This window comes from Carassius carassius, chromosome 23, assembly GCF_963082965.1.
Source record: "Carassius carassius chromosome 23, fCarCar2.1, whole genome shotgun sequence".
Taxonomy (NCBI): Eukaryota; Metazoa; Chordata; class Actinopteri; order Cypriniformes; family Cyprinidae; genus Carassius; species Carassius carassius.
This window is the reverse complement of record NC_081777.1, coordinates 32,641,777-32,652,340: the sequence shown is the minus strand read 5'-3', so window position 1 is coordinate 32,652,340 and position 10,564 is coordinate 32,641,777. Positions and strand designations below refer to the sequence as shown.

The window sequence follows — 10,564 nt, the reverse complement described above, 5'->3', positions numbered from 1 at the left end:
AAAATCATTTTCTATTTCTACTTGTTTAAATTAATTTAAGTCAATTTTTAAACAATTTCCAAAGTTTTAAAATTTCTTGTTTTATTTTAGTTCTTCATGATTATTTTACTTTATTTTATGTAAAGCACTTTGAATTACTATTGTGTACGAAATGTGCTGTATAAATAAACTCGCCTTGCCTAAGAACAACACAGATGATAGCACTCGCTCACTCGCTCACGTCTTTGTGCCAATCACAACAGGCTTGACCAGCTGACCAATCAGAGCACAGTAGGCGTAAGGAAGGGAGGGGTTTACAGACATTTCACTCAGAACTGAATCAAATTAAACCTTTTAAAATCATGGACAAATGACTATGTATAAATGTATATTCTGGGATAATTACGTTTTCTGACTTTAGATGCACTTAAAGCTGTTGTAGGGGACTCCAACCCAATATTAGGACACTTTAAAATACCACATGACCTGCTCTTTAAGGGAAGTCACACAATCTAGAGACTGAGTGTGTAAGTACACTGTCGGTCACAGAACTAAATCAAGTGCAACCTGAATCATGAAGGAATCGCCATTTTTTCATTTGATTAGACATGTTGGTTTGATTATTAGAGTTTTATTAAATCATTAAAATAGAATCCCAAAAAATTAAAGAAACAAAAAACAAAGAATACAAAAAAAAAATATACAAAAAAAAAATACAATAGGGTTTTGGGGAAATATAAACATATTACACAGTAATAGAAAAAGAGGTTAATGTATTATACCAAAATGATACTCAGGAAATAAACAGAAGCAGAGCAAGAAACACAGCGGCATCTGACTACAGTGAACACACACACACACACACACGTGAGCCACAGGGGCTGCTGGGAATGATGATGATGATGTCACTTCCCTCCAGGAAGGACGGTTAATGCTCATTGTCAGCTCGGCCTGCCCCTGTGCTGCGCTACTTCCTGTCTGTGCCATTCAGATCAGCACAAACTAGACGTCAGTCACACACACAAACACCTGTCAATCATCTGATGACAAAACACACACACACACACACACACACTAAAGAGGGGCTTCACACTGACATCTACTGAGACGAGTCAAACACAAACCAACCAATGCATGTTTACAATGAAATACACATATAGATCATGAAGAATTTGACTTAAGTAACACACACACACACACACACTCTCTGGCTGAATCCAGTGTTGAGAGTTACAAATGCAGAACAGTGGAGCCTCAACCAAGGCCAGATAAACCACTAACCCTATATCAGCACCACACACACACACACACACACAAATACACAAAGAGGAATGTGTTGTGCGACATGAGAAAACCATCGCCAGACCTTGTACTTGAGTCTTATCATGGACAGAAAGTGACACAGATGCTGCTGTGCCCTTGATTAACACACACACACACACACACACACACACATCACAACAGCATCATCTCTGTTCCGTCGGTGTGTGTGTATGAAAGCACAGTAAATCTGCATGAACCTGCGGTGTCCTGGGAGCATCAGTACTATTATTAACACCAGAAATACAGCAACCGAAATAAAAAAACATCTTTGAGCTTTAAACTACGAGGATAGAGAATGTTTCTTCTTAACGTGTATTTAAATCAGCAGCTGCAATAGTTAGTTAGGAAGATTCTGATATTAGAACAGAATAGGGCTGCACGATATTGGGAAAAAATGACATTGCGATATTTTATTTTTCTGCGATATATATTGCGATATTTTTTCTTACAAACAAAAATGGGGTGAGCACACTTACATTCTCATTTTAAATGATTTAAACATCGGCACCATCGCGTCAATTGATTAATATGCGGGAGGGAGAGAGAGCAAGACAGCGCTCCTGTTGTTTGAAGACGGCTCGCTCTCTCTGTGTCTCTCTCGCGCACGCTCGCACTCGCTCTCTCTCTCTCTCTCTCTCTGTCTGTCTCTCGCGCGCGCGCTCTCTCTCTCCCTCTCTGTCTCTCTCGCACGCGCTCTCTCTCCCTCTCTGTCTCTCGCGCGCTCTCTCTCTCTGTGTGTCTCTCGCGCTCTCTCTCCCTCTCTGTCTCTCTCGCACGCGCTCACTCTCCCTCTCTGTCTCTCTCGCGCGCTCTCTCTCTCTGTGTGTCTCTCGCGCTCTCTCTCTCTCTGCCCTGTTAAACTTGCATGTGTTTTTCAGTCCTGTCAATGAAAAAACTTTCACTCTATGATGGTTAAGCTGTGCAATTAATCTGCGAATCACATTCGTCAAGGGCCGGGGAGCAGCTGGCCCGTACAGTTAATGAATAACAGATCAACTACGACAGCCTACATCGCACATCCTGCGATGTGACTATCGTGGAATCGTACATCGCGATATCGATGCTTAAACGACACATCGTGCACAGAACATGTTTAATGCTGTTCATGTAGCAGTGTTTTCTAACACCAGTGTCTAGAGTCAGTATTGTCTGTTATATGAATATAGATTTATTACATGCGTAATTGTTGACAATAGGTGCGTATCTGAACGTAGTGTTTACATGAACGCTAAATAAAGTGATCAGGTTGATATGCGTGTTTACATGTCACACGCTTCTTTTCGGATTTACTCTTTTGACATGCGCACACTGCATGAATATACAGAGTTTCCCGCTGTTGTCGCATACTGTTTTAAAAAGCACACGTTGTATTTATTAGGGATGCACGATCATGATTTTTCATGGTCGATTCCGATACCGATTTTTTTACAAGCAAACTGGCCGATTCAGATACCGATTTCCAATTTTTTTTTTATCTTCAAGCAACAAACAAGAAAGAAGGAAAGTGTGCAAAAACAAGATGTTTATTTGGTATTTAATAGGCCAAACTGGCTTTTAGCTATTGAAAACGATAACCGTAACCATCTGAAATTAACAGCAGTAACTGCACAGTAAGTAGACTACATTCAATACAAACACAGATGATACAGACATCAGCATTTAGCTTTTGTTTTTGAATTGGGATCGAAACTACAGAGAACTGGCCTTAAATGAAAAGATTAACTGTAACCATGTGAAATTAAAGGCAATAACTGCATAGTTCTACAGTCCCAACAACACAATCAACACACATTCGATAGGATGTTTCTCAATCAGCATTCAGTATTTCAGTTTTTAATTTTGGGTTAAATTAAAAAAAAAAGGTCTTTACCAGGGAGACTAAATAAAAGTATGCTATATAAATACCGTATTTTTCGGACTATAAGTCGCACCTGAGTATAAGTCGCATCAGTCCAAAAATACGTCATGACGAGGAAAAAAACATATATAAGTCTCACTGGACTATGTGTCGCATTTATTTAGAACCAAGAACCAAGAGAAAACATTACCGTCTACAGCCGCAAGAGGGCGCTGTGTGTCTTTAGTGTAGACTACAGGTGCACTGAGCAGCATAGAGCGCCCTCTCGTGGCTGGAGACGGTAATGTTTTCTCTTGGTTAATTTGTCTTAGTTCCTTTCTTTTGGTTCATGTCAAATTAATTTTGATAAATAAGTCGCACCTGACTATAAGTCGCAGGACCAGCCAAACTATGAAAAAAAGTGTGAATTATAGTCTGGAAAATACGGTAGATTATTCCAAAATGTTAAAATCAAATAATGTTGGTGCAAATAAAACAAAGATGCAAAGTGTTTCATTCATCCAATTAAAAAAAAAAAATAGGGTAATGATTGACGTCTATATTTTTTTTAACTTTGAGCCAATGAAAAATAAATAACTTATTGTCTCAAGTGAAAAAATATAGATGCAAATCATTACCCTAAAATTTTTTAATTGGATGAATGAAACACTTTTTCAGTGTGCTACAGCAGGTAATTTTAAAAATCACAAAAGTTGATGTAATTTTAAGGACAAATAAAAATAATCATCCTATACAGAACTGACGTTTACTTCTGGCTTTTCAAACGTGTATGCATGTTCTAATTTACAAAAAAAGAAAAAAAAAATACTTTTCAGTTTTGTCACAGTTTAGTCCGTTTCGTTTCTCATCCAACACGCGAGAAGTTGATCTAAACATCTCTTCACGGTCTACTCGTGTTCAGGGCGCGGACCGGTACTGTATACACTCTTGCAGCTTCAGTGAGCAGGACAGGCTCTTATTAGTGCGCCAGTACAACAACGGCTGTGCGCTTCCTGCTATCTGTGCCTCAGACGTGTAGCTCTGCACGTCCAGTAATGAACGGCTGCCCGTGTCCTGCGCACAGATTTCGAAATACTTCCACACAAATGACACAGCAAAGGATTACAATGAAAGTTGTGCACGCGGGTGCACTTACGGAAAAATCGGCCGAAAAAAAGACCAAAAACTGTCCGATCACGTATTTTAAGCAAAAACTGTCCGGTTCCGATTTATGGCCGGTCAACCGGTGCATCCCTAATATTTATCTACTTCGGTCCTAATTATGCGACGACCAGCACATGAACTGTTCTGCTGCTTAATGTTACTAAAAAAAAAAATACAAATAAAAAGGTGTAAAAGTGCCTCTTCCCGCACTCAAACCTAGTCGTCTGTTGATGAGAGTCTTAAACAAGGACTGGTGGGACGTGGTCCTGCTCCACTTCACATACACTGAGTGAAAGGGGAGTTTTATAATGACAGGACACATATTTATGACACTTTATTAACACCTCGTTCCGCGCGTCATACGTCATTGCGCTATTTCTACATCACTGCGCATGCGCAGTACTTTCCAGTTTCGGTTTTCAATCCAATCAAGTGTTTACATGTCCCCTCGCTCGGATTACGAAAGGAATAAACCACCCCCTTACAATCTGATCAAAATTTTAGTCGGATCGTGCCGATTCAATCCGATTGACGTGTTTACATGTGACTTTTTAATTCTGATTGTGCTTCTAGTCCTATTACGATCAGATTAGTAGTGTCCATGTAAACGCAGCTACTGATTTCATGCCTTATACTATGAACATCCTAAATGGTAAAAAAACAACAACAACTGCAATTTAAACAACTTTACAGCTCAAATAGTAAAAAGTTTGAAAACAACCAAAAAAAAGTTTCATGAATTTATGAACCTTGGTCAAACCTGTGTTAAAGGTGTCCAGGCACGAGAGCGGAGAGAGAACAAAACCAAACACTGGTCACCAATGAGAAGCACAAAACGAGGATTTATAAAGAAAAACATGGATTTTAAAATAAGAGACAGGTTTTCCTTTGCTAAAGTAAGGACACTTTGTTTCCTTTGCTCTTATATTTCCCAGAGGCTCACGCGATGCATACGTCTTCCATCTAACGCCTGCACGTCTTCTGCGTCCCACAGTCAGCAGATGTTTAAAAAATTTGAATCTGGATATTGATCTTACAAAAACACATGGATTCACTGCAGGGGGCCTTTATTCACCCCCCAGAGCCGTGTGAGGGACGTTTTATTACAGATGCACACTATATTTCATGTCTTCTGAACTGTTGACCACAAACACTCGCTCACCCAATTGAAAGACTGGGAAGAGCAAGGACAATATTTAATATAACTCTGATTGAGGAAAGTCACACACACCTCGGATGCTTCGAGGGTGAGTAGAAGATGGACAAAGTTTCATTCTCGGGTGAACTAACCCTTTAATCTTAAAGCCAAATCTTTTCCTCCATGCTGTAACAGATTGAGTACTGTAGGGCGGGACTTGGATCTATGTTTTAGTAGCTGATTGGATGTGAATTGTGTAACAAAAAAAAAAAAACATTCACAAAATGGTTAAACTAAAAAACGTGCATGGATGAATCGCTCATATACAACATGTATGTAGAAAACAGAAAGCTCGTACAGATGAAGCAATCAAACTGAAAACTGTGAATATGAGTTATTAACCCTTCAACTGATCTGATGAACACAGATGAATAGATCTAAGCACCCGTTCATTCACCCTTATACTCGTGCATACTAGCATACTGACTGTGACTACTATACATACTGAGTGTTTACTGTGCATGTCCAGTCATTCAGTCCAGATCTGACAGCTCCATCACACTGATCAGAAAGCACCAATGCTTACTATGCTAACAGCAGGCTTTGCTTTTGGATATTTGGGATTCTAGTATAGAACGTACTATAGTCCGTTTCCAATAACTGCTAGCACTGCTGAACACAGACACAAGCGCACTAAACACACGTCAGTGTGACATTATCAGCAGCCAACACAGGATGGGTTTCCAAACACTCGCTGTGGCCCTCAGACATGAGCTCCTTTAGACGTCCAGAAGACACTTTAAAGGGTTAAAATCCAGAAGAAATTAACAAAGCTGCAAGACTGTGTTTCTTCTGAGAAATGAGTGTCAGTCACTGAGCAGCTCCACAGAAGAAATGAAGTCTCGTACAGTGTCCTACATGATGACTTGAGAACTGTCTCTCTCACACACACACACACACACACACACTCACACTCACCTGACAGGCGTTGCTGGGCTTGGTGTGGCCCGGCTGAGGGCAGTTCTGCTGTGGCGAGTCCTCGGACTCTTTCCCGCTCTGATAAACCACCCGATCGGAGATGTGGATGCTGGAGGCGCAGCCCATCATTCAGCCGCGACGCGGCGCGACGCGACGCGAGGCTCCGCTCGTTCTGCGCTAATAGGAATGTTTCTCTGTCAGATCATCCAGACGATCAGATCGATCGGATCTATCGAGTCTCTTGATCAAACAGAAGCTCGGCTCATGGTGCTCCCGCCGCCGCCTCAGCGCTTCACTCGCGACCGTTACTCCTCATCCTCGCGGTCGGTCCTCGCGCGAACTTCGCCTCTTTTCTGGCGGATTCTGGCTCCAGTTCGGTTCACGCAACGGTTTCGTCCATTCGCGCGTTTATTCTCCTTCGACAGGCGCGAAACACACGCGATCGCTCCGCGCGGCCTCAGCGTCAGTCATTGGGAGCGAACCGGCGCGTTGATTCCGCTCCCCATCAACAGGCTGCAATCTGGCCCTGACGCGCCGCGGGACGCGCGATCCTGCATCTATGACATCAAACGGGCCGTTAGATGAAACTCCGGAGCGGCGCGTCAACGCGGAGCTCGCCAAAGAGCAGCTGTCAATCAAGGGCCTACGATTCTGCCTCTGTTTGACGCGGGCGGGTGGACGAAGAAAACGGACGGACGGCCGCCGGGTGACAGAAAACTAGGCGTTTGCGCGTCGCGAGTTTCCAGACGAGGAATAACGCGCGGCGCGAATGTGACAGCGGCGGATCCAATAAAAGCACGCGCACGCATTGACCTACAGCCTCGAATGACGTCAATGCAAATGAGCTTTGGTGAGCCAATGAGCGGCAGCTTGCGCGCAGAAGGGCGGGGCTCATGCGGGGAGGGAACTTTAAAACCGAGTAAAGAGCCGGTGAAGTGAGGAAAATACTTTCAAAACCCATCTTTGTCTGATTAACAGATGTACATTATTAATCTGTTAATTATCTTAGCAAAATTGTATATACGTAAGTCAAAAGTAATTCAAAATAAACCATCTTATATTAAATTTTGTAACACTGATCTTATATTTTGAAAGCCTTTCAATCACAGAAGATCACAGAATAAGAAGCTTATCAAAATAAAACAAATTGTAAAGCTTTTCAAATGTATGTCACTAACCTAATGTATGGACCTTCTTTTATTCTGTTACCTTTATTATTTTATTTTATTTCTTATATATGTTTGTGTTTATTCTGTGTTTTGTTGTTGTTCTGTGTGCATGCTTTGAGATGTGCAAGGTTGCTTCTGTGAGATGGAACTGAATAAAGAAAATACAGCTGCACAGAACATGTCCTATGAAGCTGAAGGCCATATGCATGTAATTTTTAAATAAATCAATTATTTAAAGTTACTTTATTGGCTTTTAAGCACTTTATGTAGATCTCCTTGTTTCTACAGAATCTCTAAGCTGTGTCAAAAATGAGCTAATAAACATGACCCTTCTGATGAATCTTTACTCTAGGAAATTTATCCTTTCCTAAACTTTGAAGAACTATTGCAATCTTCCATTTGGATTTCATGAATTAAAAATACATAATAAGGAAAACATCGGCAGTATGACGGATGAAAACTAACTCTTTATGCTCAGATGAACGCACCTTCAGCACTGAACACAGAAAACATCTCAAAACAGGGGGTTTTTTTCTCTCTTTTTTTTCTTTCCGAGAGCAAATGAAGATGAGCTCTGATCATTTCAAATTTGATTCAGGGCTGGAGATGCAATAAAATCATATGATCCGTATTATTAAGTATAGTTTGGTGAAGATGGTCAATGGTTAACACACATGTGAATGAATCAGGCTTGCAGCTCAATAACACATGACTCCAGCACACATTTGAGTCAGCCTTTAAAATGTGTTGAAAATACATAGAGATGATTATGAATATGTGCAATAGTAAGAAACCTGCAAGTTATCTCTTCAGGAGAAGCGTTGTGGTCACTTCTTTACTACTGGGTTAGCTCTTTTGATCATGAATGCAAAACTAACTCAATCACGCTGATTTCCAAGTGTATCTTTATTTGATTGGTTTGATCTGACATGCAATCACACTCAACAAGTTTAACTAGAGAAACACAGCCCAAGAGCAGAGCGAATAATCAGCCAAACGTGGCGTGAACGCAGCGCACAGCGTCCTGACTCCTGCTCGAGATCGATATCAGAGGAAGATGCTAGAAAACACTTTGGTGAAGGGAAATTATATCCATATATTTACATTTTCATGAAATGCTTACAAAATAGCTGAAATATGGCTACAAAAATACCTGAGTTTACAAATCAACACTTGGCACATCACATGTAGGGTAAAAAAAAGAGATATATAATTAAAATGCATTGAATAAGAAGTCATTACAAATCAAAATATGCTGTGTCTTTGTTTTTTTATTTTGGTAAATAGGAAGTATAAACTTACGGAATTACATTTGGTTCAATAAAAATCAACGTAACTTTATAAAACTGAATGCAACTTTTTTAAAAACTCAAAAATATGCCATTACAAAAGAAGAAAAACACAATGAAAATGAAAAAAATGAACTCAGTCGCACAATTTTAACAGGCTCTTCAAACATACTTCATTCTTTGTTAATGTTTTCAAAGATTCGGTTTCGCTAATCATGGATTCTGAATGCATTGCAACAGATTTCGCTTATTCGCAGTTTTTCGTTTGGTGTTTTGACACAAACATATCATTGGGGCGGGCTTAACAGTGATCTACTCTGATTGGATAGTGAGCTTTTGATGGACAGGTGCTCTCTGATTGAGAAGTACAGACCCCACTCAGTCGCGCGCATATTGGATATAAAAATATATTTCATCCTTCAAGGCAGCTTGAAGTAAGCTTGTGTTACTGAAGTAACAATAACATCAATAAGTTTTTCATGTTACAGTGTGCAACAGTTTGTTGCGGGTAGGGTGACCACCCGTCCCGCGTAGCGCGTGCGCGCACAGCGTTTGAAGCCCAATTCATGCGTCCCGCAAATTGAGACTGTGTCACGCAAAATCAATGCTTGCTCAAAAAAAGTTGTTGGCTCTATATCCTCGAGCCCCAGGCAGCCAAACGAACATTACTTGACAGTTCAGCACGCTACTGCGAGAGCGGGAGCGAGCGAGTTTGAATGAGAGATGAAGTTTACATCTTTATTATTTCTGTTTTAACGTTTTTCCTACATTATTTATATTAAAATATGTTATGTAGGCAATAACTCAGTTTACTATTTGACTAATTTACTGAGGTGGCATCGTTGTTAACTTACAAAAATGATAATTTGGTGGATAATTGACATTTTTCCGTTAATAACAGGTAGTGTATTCCGATGTAAAATTAACAGTCGCCTGTGGACGCTCAACAACCATCTTATCTGAGCTCAAAACACTGCTTGAGCAAGTGTCAAGATACTAAAAGTAATAAATACATAATTATGAACGTTTATGTGTGTTTATTTTTGTTCTCAGTAGCCTACGTTATTTTAATAGCAATTAATGATTATGAACATAAAAGCATTACAAAATATATATATATATTATTATTACTATATAGGCTACTATCGATGAAACCACAAAGCTGACGCGGGAGGTATGTATAACTGCAATATAAAGTAATTTTGAGTATTATTGCCATTAGTATTATTTTCTAAAATTAGGTAGATGTAATATAAAAGTATACATGGCAATGTTTTTGCAACAGCTCCAAGTCTCACGCGCAGTGTAGGTTATACGTCACTGTCCGAATCCGTTCACTTATTTATTTATTCACTCCTTCCTGATATAGTGAACTCAATGCCATACACTATATAGGGATTAGTGAATGAGTGAATTCCCTTCCCTTGAGTTGTGATGTTAGACTACTTTTCCTGTGGTGTTGAGCAACTACAATTCATTTTAATCCTATAATTTTATATTATAATTTATTTAAAGTGAATAAATTGTAATGAAAAATTAATAAAATAGCTAAAGTAAATCGTAAGTGGAAGTGCATCTGTCAATTCTGTCATGAGCATACATCAGCAATTACACATGTTTAGGGGAATAGGGCATTATTAAAGGAGTCATGACCCACAATTTTCACTTTTCCACGAGAATCAATGTA

General features: G+C 39.8%; 1 protein-coding gene across 2 annotated transcripts in view; it reads right to left on the bottom strand.

The window, feature by feature from the left end:
• The window catches only part of LOC132102011 (high affinity cAMP-specific and IBMX-insensitive 3',5'-cyclic phosphodiesterase 8A-like), an 18,435-nt gene extending 11,107 nt beyond the window's left edge, over window positions 1–7,328 (bottom strand). The window contains exon 1 of one of the 2 annotated variants that reach the window (XM_059507226.1): window positions 6,420–7,328. In XM_059507226.1, the coding sequence (XP_059363209.1) occupies window positions 6,420–6,548 (129 nt within the window). In that variant the 5' untranslated portion in view covers window positions 6,549–7,328. The remainder of the gene's footprint in view (window positions 1–6,419) is intronic. The other variant, XM_059507225.1, reaches the window with a different exon arrangement.
• Window positions 7,329–10,564: the final 3,236 nt, after the last annotated feature.